At 61.3% G+C, this 14,131-nt stretch overlaps 1 protein-coding gene across 2 annotated transcripts in view; it reads right to left on the reverse strand.

Moving 5' to 3' along the window:
• Nucleotides 1–90: 90 nt before the first annotated feature.
• BACE1 (beta-secretase 1) overlaps nt 91–14,131 on the reverse strand; it is a 40,574-nt gene continuing 26,533 nt past the window's right edge. Inside the window, exons 3-9 of one of the 2 annotated variants that reach the window (XM_073321068.1) lie at nt 12,165–12,381; nt 9,489–9,626; nt 9,115–9,249; nt 8,177–8,278; nt 7,488–7,637; nt 6,821–6,992; nt 91–6,242 (exon numbers count right to left, since the gene is read on the reverse strand). In XM_073321068.1, coding sequence (XP_073177169.1) covers nt 6,001–6,242; nt 6,821–6,992; nt 7,488–7,637; nt 8,177–8,278; nt 9,115–9,249; nt 9,489–9,626; nt 12,165–12,381 — 1,156 coding nt within the window. In that variant the 3' untranslated portion in view covers nt 91–6,000. Of the gene's footprint in view, nt 6,243–6,820; nt 6,993–7,487; nt 7,638–8,176; nt 8,279–9,114; nt 9,250–9,488; nt 9,627–10,061; nt 12,382–14,131 lie in introns of those variants that run through there. The other variant, XM_073321067.1, reaches the window with a different exon arrangement.

Here is a 14,131-nt window from a genome sequence, read left to right on the forward strand (position 1 = left end):
CCCTCAGCAGCTCAAAGTCCGCCCCAACCCTCCCCCATCTCCTTCCTTGCACGCTCTGAGTTGCCCCCCAGGCAATGAACAGGCTTTGAACACAAGGCTTTTCTGTTTAATGTAATAATTTACTGTGTAACATTCATTATTCGTACATCGACATTAGGGTTACAGAGTATGGGCGTCTATTTAGCCACGAAGAGTAACTATCCCCAGTCCTCGTCCTGCTCCCCAAATAATTGGACAGAGAGTTGGACGCATGGTGTGGTCCTCACAGTCTCCTGTTACTCTAACCCAGGGCCCATGGGAAGGGAGTTCTTCAGGTGATAAAGCTGGCTGCACTGCAGCTCAGAATAACAAAGCTTTCAAGACCCAACTTGACCCTTCTGAGCACTTCTTCCTACATCGGGCTGGCATAACCAGAGTGATTGCTACTGATTTCAATGGGAGTTAATGGTGCCCAGCACCTCTCAGGATCTGGCCCCTACTTTGTAGATTCTGCACAGTCCTTGGGACAAAGTCAGCATTGGTGTAAGCAGCTGCAACTCCACTGAAGTCAATGGAAGTGTCACCTACATGCAGCATGGCTGGGTTTGGCCCATCAGTGAATTTCTGCACACACATGGACATGTAAAGGCAGTGGTCCAAACTGAGTGGTGTCCCGGAGGTGTTCTGGGCAGGCACTGGGGTGTGGAGGTTGCAGTTGCATAAATTCCCCCTTGGTTGGAGTCGGGTTGCTCCCTGAGTGCAGGACTGGAGCAAGTTATGGGAACCAGATGGTGCTGGCAAAAGCAAAGCCTCTGTGTCTCGTGAAGTAGGGAGACACGGGGGTGAGGGGGCGGTGCAGTGATGGGGGTGGTGAGGGAATATCTTCTACTGAACCAACTTCTGCTGATGAGAGGACACGTTTTGGAGCCACACGGAGCTCTTCTGCAGGGCTGACCTGCCCAAAAGCTTGAAATTGTGTCTGTCTCACCAGCAGATGTTGTTCCAATAAAAGACATTACCTCACTCCCCGCCCCCCCCCCCCCCCGTGCCTCTCTACCCTGGGACCAACACTGCAAACAACAGCGAAGTAGGTTCATAGAGTGAGAGGGGATAGGGTGCTGCAGCTGTACCCACAGCCAGAGTTCACTTGGTCCGGCCTGTTTGTAAGGTTTCTGGCTACCCAGTGCTGGCTCCTTCGCTAGTGACTCACTCCAGGGACTTCTTGCTGCTTTCTTTAAGGAATATTTACATAGAAGGGCCACCGGACCGCCTCAGCCCCCTGCTCGTCACTTTTTATACTGTTAGTTCTCCCATGCTGGCCAGGCCAGCCTGTGTTGCTGGGGAACGTTAACATTTTTAAACAAGGATGATTCTTATCAGTGTGTAAAGCAAAAATTCCTGAAAACACTTCATGCCAGAGTCCCTCTTGTACCTGCCTATGCTTTCTTTTCTCCTCCACAAAGGCTCAAATTTGGGCCTACGCTCCTTGCTGCTGCCCCTTGAAATTCTTCAGAGCCCTGTTGAGCCTTCCCTTGGGGGTCATGGCAGCAGCTCCTCTCCAATCATCCCAGGAAAAGTAAAGTAGGGTAGGGAGATTTGCTGTTGTCCGAGCCATTGAGCTAGGGTCACATATTGGAATCAGCTGGGGCTAGTGCTCATAGTCAGTTACTTGCCGTCGGGGGAGAGGAGAGCCCTGCAGTCTGCCCTCCATCTTGCGCTGTCTTGCTGCCCTTGGAACGGTTCTTGCACCGTGCATGGAAAGTTTCCAGTAATGCTGCTCCCATCAGCACAGCATCTCTGGATCCCAGCTAGCAGGTGAGAGGTTTCCACTGAAGAGAGGTTTTTCTCTACCCTCTTTAGGAGTCAATGGTTCCTACACAGTTGCAGCTGCCCCTGCACTTCCACCTGACGATGAAGCTGCTGCAGAACAGCAGGGTGTGGTGCTACTATACATTTGTGAGGTACCCCTGGGATCTGAACCCCCACCTCCCAAGCCTCTCTGCAAAGTGAAACAGTTCTGCATTCCTCCCGAATGGCTCAGCTTTATCTTGCTGGGCCATTTAGTGGCATGTTAAACCCCAAGGAGCTGCATTAGCAAAGCTCTGTAATAGGCAGTTCCCAGGCTGGGCACATGTTCCTACAAACAGCTAGTTTCCTTGGCAGTCTCATTCACTATAAGCTCAGGTATTTGTGCTTGGCTGAGCACCTTCCCCTGCCCAGGCTGCTCTGGTCCTTTTCAGTCTCACCACGAAGGCCTACACATCACCTTGTGCTGTGGCTAGGAACAGCTGTGTTACCAGTTCCCCAGGAGGAGTCACCAGCAGGATTAAGTAGGAAAAGAACCCAGGTTGGGAAGGAACAAAGTTGCTTTTTAAAGCAACAATTAGTAGCAGAACTGAAGCAAAATGTGCAGGCCTTGATCACTGGGATTCAGGATGAGGGGTTCTTATGTAGTAGGAAAACCTACTTGAACAGAAACGGGACAGAAGCAAAAACAGCCTTGAGCAATATATTGTTTTGGCTTGTGAACCACTGCTGTGCGCGTGATCTAATTTCACCCCCCCACAACCCAGTGTCCCCATCACCTTCGCCAGATATATTACAAGAGATACATCCATCACAACAAATGCCAGATTGCCAACGATCCATAAAGTGCTTCCGTCAGACAAACCACTGCTAAGCATCCCTGACTTGCAGCCTGGCTCCTTTGCCCACAACCAAAACACGGAGCTTAAAAACCCACCAACCCCCTGAGGCTGGGTTTGCAATGAACCAGGGGCTTTCAGCACTAGATTAAAAATATAAAAATATGTATATATTGTACAGGCAAGAAGCATTCATTATTGGTACACTCACATACAGCACAGCCTGCTACGTACACACGCTGCCCTCTGCTCGAGCACAACATCCCTGGCCCTTTGCCATTATAAACAAGGAAAATTAAGTAAAACCATGTGTTTCAAACACACTAATAATGATGATGGTGAGGCTGTTGCTGACCCCCTGAAATAAGCTATTTAGTGTGGTGGGCTGGGGCCTTCCCCCACTGCAGCCAGAGGCAGATATTCCAGGAGCGAATCACCTTGGATGGTTAAGTCCCGCGCAGGGAAGGGGTTTCCCCCTCGTGACCAGTGCAGTGTGAGGCGAGCCTGTCTTGTGCTGCACGCCTTCTGTGGAGGGGCTCCTGGAGGAGGCGACCAGTGGACTCCGCTCTGGCTTTCCAGGGGCTTTCCCAAGCAGGCCGGGTAACAGTCTGGTTTCGTGGCTTCCACACCTTCCTGGGCTGCTGGTCCTGTCCTTGGGCTGGGTTCCACCCCGCCCCAGCAGAGGCTGCTGGTTCTCCCCCTGGTGCTGCAGGGCGAGGCCCGCCAAAAGCTTCTGTGCGCCGTGCTTGGCAGGAGAGCTGGGAGCCAGAGGAGGTTAGGCCCTTTCCCATGATTTGCAGCCTAGGCAGAGATGAGGGGAATGGATGGTTTGCCCTGCCCCCACCTTTCCCCCCAGTCTTTGCACGGGAGGGCAGAGGGCTCTGCCCCAATCCACTTCCCAGGGCCAAAGAGACAGAAAAGTGGAGGGACATTGTACCCCTCCCCCATCCCTTCCCTGACCCCAGCAGCCAAGACCGGCTCCAGGTTTTTGCCGCCCCAAGCTGAGGTGGGGCTGGGGCTCGCAGGTGGTGCTGGAAGCAGGGGGAGGGATGTCCCCTTCTCCCAGCACCTGCAGGGGCTTCCCCGCCCCCCGCCCGGCCGCACAGAGAAGCCCCCAGATAAGGGGTGGCACAAGGCGGCGCAGCCCCGGCTCCCTGGCAGGACTCGCCCTCTCCTCCCCAGGGAGCGGCTGGGCCCTGGCCGCTCAGCATCCCGGGGCTGGGGCTTCCCCTTCCCGCTGCGGCCGGGGGCGCGGCGCCCTCGCCCCGTCTAAGTGGCGCGGCTCCGAGGGCGCCCCTGCCCCGAATGAAAAGGACGGCCGGAACCCGCCCCCGGAATGTGCCGCCCCCCGCACGTGCCCGCTTTGCTGGCGCCTAGAGCCGGTCCTGCCAGCAGGGGCTGCCAGAGCTGCCCCCTTAGCGACCCTTCTCCTGGGGAGTGCAGCAAAGCAGCTGTTCCCTGCGAGCTGCAGGATGGGGCAGCGACCTACCCCTACGTCGACTGGTCTAAGCTGAAAGCCCTGGAGCAGAGACCCCCCCCAGCAGCCTGAGGCGCCCGGACTTCACTCCTCCAGCCCGCAGCGAGCCGCCCGTCTCCAGCCCAGGCACGGACAGCTGGCCTGGAGAGAAAGCTCCTCGGCCCACCAGCAGACCCCGGCACTCACTGCTGGGACGGCTGTCCTGCTTCCTGTACAACAGTGCCTAATTTGTGCCGGGGCTTGCCAGGGCTGAGCCCCAGCAGAGTGAGGCTCGGCAGTTCAGGGTTTGTTGTGTCAGTTCTGAAAGTTGAAAAATGGCTTGAGCCTCAGCACCTCTTTCATTACCAATTAAGCACTGGCTGCACACCACAGCCTTCAACCCCCCTGTGAGGAGGGGGCTGGCCCGAGTGGGGCCCCCAGAGCCAGGAGAGTGAGGCGCGGAAGAGATGCAGGAGCCAGTTGGGGGAAGATCCGTTCTCTCTGCTCCCGCTTCACCACGGCCCAGGGCCCTTGAGATGCAAGGGGTTGAGTCCAGCTCATGTAGGCATCCCACGGGGACCAGATGAGGGTGGGTGGGGTGGGGAGAAGGGGGCTGCAGCAAACAGGACAGTGACACGCACACACCGCACTGGACAGCATGGACCCTCCTGAATTCCACTGTGTGTCTGTCCCGGCAGTGCCCGCCAGGGAAAAGGGGAGCTGGGTTGTTAGGCTGACTCGCTGCTAGAGGCCAGGCTCACCGCAGCTCCTGGGCTCTAGCTGAGAGGCCCAGTCCCTCCCGATGCGGGAGTGAAGGTGCTGTTGGGTAGGTCTTTCCAGCTTGGAGATTTGAAAGGGGCACCTCCTGGGAGAGGAGGCCTAAATCATGACCTGTTGGCATCATAAATTAGTGGCTGCCTGGGGAGGAATATCCCCTGGATTTTAAATGGCTATTTTAGAATCTACAACTGTTCATAATTTTTGAAAACCCAAACTGTTAAGATGTAATGACCACGGTTTATGTAGGCCCTACACAAAAACAATGTTTTGGGCTCCCTCTGCTGGCTTTGCAGCAGCAGCGGCTAACAAGCAATGCTCAGACCTGGGCTGATTCCCCTACGGACTCTGGGTGTGTGTCTACGCTCCATTGAAACTCGGGTCTGGTGGACCTGGGCTGTGCATCTGGTGTTTCCAGGCTGCACTGGAAACCTGGGCTGACAGCTGCTGCACCCGGCTCTCCCTGCCGTGCTCCCGGGTCCATGCTGAACAACACAGACCGTCCGACTCGGGTCTGAGCTGTGTCCACACTGCAGTGTAACAGGGCTTGGACCCGAGCCACTGTAGGGCTCAGACCTATCCCCGGCAGGGTCCTGAGTGCTGGCTGACCCGAGTCAGATGGGTTTGTGTGTGGACGGAAGAGGGGCTTGGGCTCAAACGTGAGTCAGAGCCCAGGCATAGAGTGTGGCCTCGGCGTATCCTGGAGCACAAGGGCTGTGGTTTGGCGAGGCTGTATCCCGAACAGGGAGAGGGAGCGAGTCCACGTTGGCCAGAGAGCAAAGGGGTTTGATTCCCAGGCTCTCCGGGGCTGCCACACACGGAGGGAAGTTAAACAGCGAGCAAGCTTCAATGTACTCTACGGTGATCGTATAAACCTGCCGACAGGCCCAGCGTCCTGGCCTGCTGCTGAGAACCCCTGCAGCGCTCCCAGGGCAGAGCCAACAGCTCCAGGCAGTGTTGGCTGAGCCGCTGGAGGGGGCAGGGGAAGAACAGACCCGGCTCTGGCCTGGGGCAATGGCTGGTGCTGTTTCCAGCCCCAGCCGAACTCTGTGGGCAGAGGAGCCTGTGCTGGTGAGCTCAGCTCATGCTCTCCCTCCCTGCCTTCCCCGCGCCGGCTGCTCCCTCGCGCCAGCAGAGCAGGCGTCACTTGAGCAAGGATATGTCATCGGCGAAGTCACCGTGGTCCCGCCGCAGGCAGCGGAAGCAGCGCCCCTGGAAGACCATGAGGCACAGCGGCAGCATGAAGAGGGCGCAGATGGCTGCCATGACGTAGGCGATGGTCATCAGGGTGGACTCGTCTGTCTGCGGGATGTTGTAGCCGCAGTCCTCCATGTTGGGGTGCACGTAGGGCCCCTCCACCGCCGCCGTCCGGAACTCGTCGTGCCCTGCGGATGGGACCCCCCGTTCAGTGCACCAGCGATGGCCAGGTGGGGGCCGTGGCTACACTTTGCTCAGCAGGGGGAAGTGCTGTCACTTTAGCTGCCCTGGGCACCAGGAGGGAGACCAGAGCTACCCTATATGCACAGGCCTGACTGTTCAGAAGCCGCGTCGGAGTGGCATGAGTGGGCCCCTGCGAGCCCCCAGCTTGTCCCTGGCCTGGGGCGGCCCCGGAGCTGCCAAACAAAGGATGAGGGCAGCTGTGGGCCAGGCTGCAGAGCTCCATGGGCTGCACCAACTGTGAGCAATAATTGTTCTTGTCCCCTGCCCCCTCTAACCACATGGACCCACGGCTCAGCTGGGCACATGCGTCTGCCCCACAGGGACCAGCACCGCCCCCTTCCTTCCTGCAACCAGGAGAGGGGAAGCTGGGTGACCCAGGGGGTGCTGCCGCCTCCCCCTCTCCTGCAGCCATCCCCCTGCTTGCAGGACTCCCGATCTCAGGCCTGTGGAGACGTTACCACCCGCCCCCGAATGCCCTGCCAGCCCCTGGCTCTTCCCCTGCGCTGCACGCCCCTCCCCTCACCGTGGCAGGTGCTGACGGCAAAGCCGATCCGCTTGCGGGCGCGGTCGAAGACCACGTAGAAGCCTTCCATGATGACAGCGCCCATGACGGTGCCTGTGGAGGACTGGGAGATGGCGAACTTGTAGCAGTCGTCCTGGGATGTGGCCACGTCCTCCACAGGGCGCAGGTATTGCTGGAAGGAGACCGGGGGTGGGTGTTATCAGAGCCCCTGGGGGCGGGGAGCAGAGAGCTCCAGCCTCCAGCTGTGTTCTGAGAGGAGCAGCCAGCTCCCTGTAGCCCCAGCTCACTGGCCGGGGACTTGTTCCTGGGCCGGGGGCTTTACCATTCTGAGTCCAAGGCAGCCCCCTTCACTCGACAATGCCCAGGCCAGCAGGGCTGGTGTTGGAGAGGGGCCCACATGAGCTGTATTTCAAATTGCCCCCCCCCAAAAAATGTTTGGGGTGCTGGGCTCCCAAGTTCTGGCTTAGCCCATTAGAGAGAGGGGGGCCAACTCTGAGTTGTCAGCCCCTCACCTCCCAATTAAAATCCAGGACATCTGGTGCTGGCCCATGTCCAAGGGCTGCTGCTCCTGCAGACCCCCAGGGAGTAAGCTATGTGGCTCCTTCCTGCTCACACCCTATCCGAGTGCTACCCGTGAGCGCCCTGCCTTGCCCCTCCGGGGACCCACCTGGGGTAAGATGGTGATCCGGAAGGACTGGTTTGTCGCCTCGCCCATCAGGTAGAGTGATATGACTGGGAAGATATGCCAGGGGGTAGTGCCGACTTGCCAGCAAACCAGCTGTTCCCCCAGCCAGAAGCCATCCGGGAACTTCTCCGTCTGCCCCGTGGGGAAGGAGAGAGACGGTGAGATCGTGTTGGTGTTCAGTGACGCAGGGCTAGACTGTCAGTGCAGGACTGCTGCAGGGGCTGGGTGTCAGTGCGGGGACCCTTCCCTCCAGGGCGGAGCTGATGACGGGGGTGGGGTGTTGCCATGCTAGAGACTCTTTTAGCTGGGACATGAAAGGAAGGCCCTGTCAGTCTGTGCTCTGTGCAGGCGTCATGGCGCTCTCCACAAGGGCAGGGCTGCTTGCCCACAGCGCCTGAGCCGCGTGTCAGCTCACATTGTAAGTGTCTCACCTTCCGAAGTTTCCTTGCAGTTTCAAACGGAAACAGCATTCTTCCTGTCCTAGCCAGCTGCCACCTTTTACCCCAGAGGGGGCTGCCTTTCAGTGGTGGGCAAAGTGATCCCGGAATACAGTCTGCTAAGCGCTCTGTTAGTGCCGGGTCACAATGGCTTGGTCTCTGGGGCCCTCGGCATTCACCAGGGATCCGGCTGGGGAAGGGAGGGGATTGGGTTTGTCAGAGAGCGATACTGACCGAAGACACCATTTTGATGGATTTCACTGCAGCCTCAAACACCTTCTTTGGCAGCCGGAGGTTGGTGGTCCCGCTGTCCACAATGCTCTTGTCGTAATTATACTGTGGGGGCGACATGGCGAATGAAACACCAGCCCCTGCTTCTCTCCTTCTCCATGGGCCCCCCCAAGGCAGCACCCGCCCTGCTCCCACCTTAAGCCAGGAGGCTGCCATCAGGCTTCAGCAACTGTTCCTGAGGGACGCAGGGTCAAAGCCCAGGGCTTGGGCTGATTCCAGCTGAGCAGGTCGCCTCCCGCTGCCAAGCCGCCAGCTCTCCCGTGACTCCCCTGGCATCACTGACAATCCCAGCAGAACTTCGGTGGCTACATGGAGACTGCCAAAGGCAGCCGGGGAGGCAAAGTACGGCGCACGTCTGGCTGCAGAGCTCAGCGGGCAGCTCCTCGGCAGTGCATGGGCACAGGGGATTTGTCACATGTACTAATCCAGGGCCAGGCATGTGTGCCGGAAGTGGGGCCGGCGCATGCACCTGGAGAAGCATTTATCTCCCTGCTCTGGACGAGGAACGGACCTGCACACAAACAGCTCACCCCGTTCACTGTCCGCATCGTACTGCTCTGGGTGGGGGGCCCCTGTGCTGCCTCCCGCCTCCCCCCTCTCCTGGGCACAATGGGCCTCAGTGTGTAGGGCCAGGGGGTGCTGGCACCCCCCATGCGCCCCACAGGTCTGCAGGGAGCCAGACCCACGTAGTGTGCGAGCTCTAAGCCCAGCCTCCCTGGCCTCCATCCCTGCTGTGGCAATACGTTGGCCCCGTCAGTGCCACGGAAGGCCTGAGAGTCAGGGTGTGCCGGGGGCAGGGGAACAGTCCCTGCCATTTCTCTCTCGGTGCCCCCCAGAGGTATGTGGCCCTCGCTCGTGCAGCCCCTCGCCACCCCCATCACCTCCTTGCAGTCCATCTTCAGGTCTTGCCCATTGATCTCCATCTTAACGATGATGACCTCATAGTACCACTCCTTGCGGATGGGCGTGTACCAGATGCTGCCAATGTGGAGGGAGTGGTCCACGCCCCCGATGATCTGCAGCCGGGAGAGAGGTGTGAGCCGCCATCAGTCCCGGGAGCAGGGCCCACAGGGGCTTGCGGAAAAGGAGATGGGGAACCAGCGAGAACACTGACTCTGGAACCAGCCCCGAGGGGCCCCTCCCAGTAATGGGTGGGGGCACTCTCTGCCTCGCGACCGCCTGGCACTGCTGTGGCCGGCGTCTGGCACCGCTCCGAGCCCAGGGTCCCAGCGCCGAGCTGAGAGTGTGCACTCACCATGCTGCCCCCAACTGACGCCAGGGCCTCGGACTCGTTGGGAGAGAAGCCGGCCCCGCAGAGCTGCAGGGAGAAGATGTTGGGCACCCGGGTCTGCTTCACCAGCGAGTTGAAGAAGGGCTCCAGGGTGTCGTCAGGCTGATGGGGGAGACAGAACCGCAGAGCTGTGAGCACCCGGGAGACGGGCAGCCTGGGACGCTCCTCGGGGACCCCGCGGAGCCCTGGCTCCATTCCCCTGCACTTGCTACAGAGAGACCTGGTGTCGGGCTCCAGGTGGCTGACACCGTTCTGAAAGCCGGAGCCAGCTCCCACAGGGGCTGGCGGGAGGTGACAGCAGAGCTAAGAGGAGAGGGGATTGGCCTGCTTCAGCAAGGCGTGCCGCAGGCAGGGCAAGGAGCAGCCGTGAGGGCTGAAGCCGGGAATTTAGGTCTGGCTGATGGCAGCCAGGAAATATCGACCGTCTGGAATAGCCTCATTCCCCATCTCTAGAGCAGCGAGTCCTGGGTCACTGTTACAGCCAGGCCTCAGGGGCAGGACACAGGGGTTCTGGTCCCATCGCTGCTACAGCCTCGGGCAAACTGCAGCCGCTCTCGGTGCCTCAGTTTCCCCTTCTGTAAGATGGGGGCAGCACTAGGTGGCTGCCTTGTGGGAGGACTGGAGAAAGGCAGCGTGTTATTGCTCTCCTTTTTGGAGGACTGGGTTTGTGGTGCAATGACAGAGCTGGTAGCTGAGGGACACAGGACTGGGTTTCGGTGCAGTGACTGAGCCGGGGGCCGAGGGGCTGGGTTTGGGGTGCAGTGACTGAGCCGAGGGCCGAGGGGCTGAGGGGCTGGGTATGGGGTGCAGTGACAGAGCCGGGGGCTGAGGGACCGGGTTTGGGGTGTAGTGACAGAGCCGGGGGCTGAGGGGCCGGGTTTGGGGTGCAGTGACAGAGCTGGTGGCCGAGGGGCTGGGTTTGGGGTGTAGTGACTGAGCCGGGGGCCGAGGGGCCGGGTTTGGGGTGCAGTGACTGAGCCGGGGGCCGAGGGGCCGGGTTTGGGGTGCAGTGACTGAACCGGGGGCCGAGGGGCTGAGGGGCTGGGTATGGGGTGCAGTGACAGAGCCGGGGGCTGAGGGGCCGGGTTTGGGGTGCAGTGACAGAGCTGGTGGCCGAGGGGCTGGGTTTGGGGTGTAGTGACTGAGCCGGGGGCCGAGGGGCCGGGTTTGGGGTCCAGTGACTGAGCCGGGTGCCGAGGAGCCGGGTTTGGGGTGCAGTGACTGAACCGGGGGCCGAGGGGCTGGGTATGGGGTGCAGTGACTGAGCCGAGGGCCGAGGGGCTGGGTATGGGGTGCAGTGACAGAGCCGGGGGCTGAGGGGCCGGGTTTGGGGTGTAGTGACTGAGCCGGGGGCCGAGGGGCCGGGTTTGGGGTGCAGTGACTGAGCCGGGGGCCGAGGGGCCGGGTTTGGGGTGCAGTGACTGAACCGGGGGCTGAGGGGCTGGGTATGGGGTGCAGTGACAGAGCCGGGGGCCGAGGGGCCGGGTTTGGGGTGCAGTGACTGAGCCGAGGGCCGAGGGGCTGGGTATGGGGTGCAGTGACAGAGCCGGGGGCCGAGGGGCCGGGTTTGGGGTGCAGTGACTGAGCCGGGGGCCGAGGGGCCGGGTTTGGGGTGCAGTGACTGAACCGGGGGCTGAGGGGCTGGGTATGGGGTGCAGTGACTGAGCCGGGGGCTGAGGGGCCGGGTTTGGGGTGTAGTGACTGAGCCGGGGGCCGAAGGGCCGGGTTTGGGGTGCAGTGACTGAGCCGGGGGCCGAGGGGCCGGGTTTGGGGTGCAGTGACTGAACCGGGGGCCGAGGGGCTGAGGGGCTGGGTATGGGGTGCAGTGACAGAGCCGGGGGCCGAGGGGCCGGGTTTGGGGTGCAGTGACAGAGATGGTGGCCGAGGGCCTGGGTTTGGGGTCCAGTGACTGAGCCGGGGGCTGAGGGGCTGGGTATGGGGTGCAGTGACTGAGCCGGGGGCTGAGGGGCCGGGTTTGGGGTGTAGTGACTGAGCCGGGGGCCAAGGGGCCGGGTTTGGGGTGCAGTGACTGAGCCGGGGGCCGAGGGGCCGGGTTTGGGGTGCAGTGACAGAGCTGGTGGCCGAGGGGCCGGGTTTGGGGTGCAGTGACTGAGCCGGGGGCCGAGGGGCCGGGTTTGGGGTGCAGTGACTAAGCCGGGGGCCGAGGGGCCGGGTTTGGGGTGCAGTGACTGAACCGGGGGCCGAGGGGCTGAGGGGCTGGGTATGGGGTGCAGTGACAGAGCCGGGGGCCGAGGGGCCGGGTTTGGGGTGCAGTGACAGAGATGGTGGCCGAGGGCCTGGGTTTGGGGTGCAGTGACTGAGCCGGGGGCCGAGGGGCCGGGTTTGGGGTGCAGTGACTGAACCGGGGGCTGAGGGGCTGGGTATGGGGTGCAATGACAGAGCCGGGGGCTGAGGGGCCGGGTTTGGGGTGCAGTGACAGAGATGGTGGCCGAGGGCCTGGGTTTGGGGTCCAGTGACTGAGCCGGGTGCCGAGGAGCTGGGTTTGGGGAGAATTAACAGAGCCAGTGGCTGTGGGGCAGAGTTTGAGGTGGTGGATGTGCACCCATACGCAGTAGCTGCCTGGCCCCTCCTAGGTCTTGTGGTGCTGAACCCCATCCAGACCGGCGGTGCCACGCTCACCCGGGCGATTTCTGCATAGGCCAGCCCCAGAATCCCTTCCCAGTTTGACCCGTTGATGAAGAATTTGTCTGACTCTGTGATGGCAGCGATGTTGGCGCGGACTGTGACATTCGGGCCGTGGGGGATGGTGACCAGGTCCGTCCCCAGTTCCCCTTCCCATTTGCCCTGGGTGTATGGCACGTAGACCCCTTTCCGCAAGTCCCGGTAGGTGCTGGACCTGCAACGAATGCCGAAGACAAGAGCAAAGCCGTCAGGCTAGTTGTACCAGAGCATGGGAGGAGCTGGGGAAGGGTGGGAGTGGGGGGAGTGGGCAGGGACCTGGCGGGGGACGGCAGTTTGGGCAGGGCCAGTGAACCCCCAGGACTGTGGAGCTGAGAACCGGTGAATGTGCAGATCTCCATGTGTGTCTGCGAGTGGAGGGACTGTGAACTCACATGTATGTGTGTGTGTGCGAGCAGCCATCATATGGGCTACACGCTAGTGAATCTGGATGTGTGTGTGGGAACTGGCCTGCATGTCGGTGCGTTTGTGACTCTGCGTCCCTCGGGGTGTGCGTACGAGCAGGTACCAGGAACACCCCCCCCCACACACACACACACAATGGGCCCCCAGCCCACCTGCATCTCCACAGCTGGACTATGACCCCCTCTCTCCCTCCCCAGGACACCAGAGGTGCCCAGGCTAGACTGAGCTGCAGCATCCCCATAGGCCCCATCTGCTGCTGGCCCCACCCTGAGGCCTGGGGCCCATCAAGATGGAGCCTGCTAGCAGCTCCAAATGCTCCTTGGCGCGGTCCCCGCAGAGGGACCGGATTGTAGCTGTCCATGCGCAGGGCACTCGGAGCCGTGGGGCTGATTCTAGGGCGTGGGGGAGCTCCCCCTCCTCAGACACTTGGGCCAGGGCCAGGGGAGCACAATGGGCCCAGCCAAGGGGCGGGCAAGGCACAAGCCCAGACATTGTGCCCACTGGCCAGGAGGCCGGGCAGTGTTGTAATGTGGCAGGAGAGGCGGGGTGGGGGAGGATCTCCTCTGCCCCGCTCGGCACAGAAAGGGGCCATTAAGCCCCGCCCCAGCGCATACGCTGCCATCACGGAGGCTGACCAGCACCTGGCCGTGTTGGCCCTGAGCCCGGGCCGGCGCCATGCCTGGCACTGCCAGCCTTGGGATTCGAGGGCCAGAGCCGGGGCCCCGGCACATACAGTACACAAGAGGGGGCTGCTCTGCCCCCGCCTGCCAGGGAGAGGCCTGTACAGGCCCCCTCCGGTTCCCCACCAGGCCGGCAGCTGCCTGGGGCATCCCAGCGATGGAGCTCACAGGAGCTAGCCATGCGGCTGGCCTGGGGAGCGATTCCTAGGCTCAGCAACAAGGACCCCAGATGCTCTCCCAGAGGCAGTCTCAAGGGTGGTGCCCCACGTCCAGGGGCTGTGTGTTGCTCCAGACTGCAGCAGAGGGGTGCATCTGGGGAGAGAGGGGCACTGAGCGACACGGCTATACACGCTCAGAGCCGGCTCCAGGAAGGCCGGGGGCCGATGCACCAGACTGCGGCTCAGCTCCCACCTTTGCCACTGCCTCCCTTCACGCCCACCCCTGGGCTCTGCTCCCCGTCTGCAAGGTGAGGGCAGACACGTCCCTTGGGCCGCCCTCTTCCTGGTCTAGCTAGAGCACTGGCTGCCTGAGCCGGGACGCCTTCACGAGGAGCGTGTGCAGTGCCCAGGACCGGGGTCCTGCTGCTAGCTGGGACCCCGAGGGTCTGCAAACAATGACACCAACGGACTGCGGCGGTGGGTGGAGGGGGACGAGCAGCGGCAGACGGAGGAGGGGGTCTGACATCAGAGAACAGCGATAAACAGTGTTCCAGGCAGGCGGCCAGACTCCTGTCAGTCACCCGGCTGGAAATCTGGATGGGCTCACTGCACGTTTACACTGGGCATTGGCGCCTGGTGCATGCAGGCCGGTGACCCCTGAGGC

The sequence above is a fragment of the Lepidochelys kempii genome, chromosome 22, assembly GCF_965140265.1.
Source record: "Lepidochelys kempii isolate rLepKem1 chromosome 22, rLepKem1.hap2, whole genome shotgun sequence".
NCBI classification, from domain to species: domain Eukaryota; kingdom Metazoa; phylum Chordata; order Testudines; family Cheloniidae; genus Lepidochelys; species Lepidochelys kempii.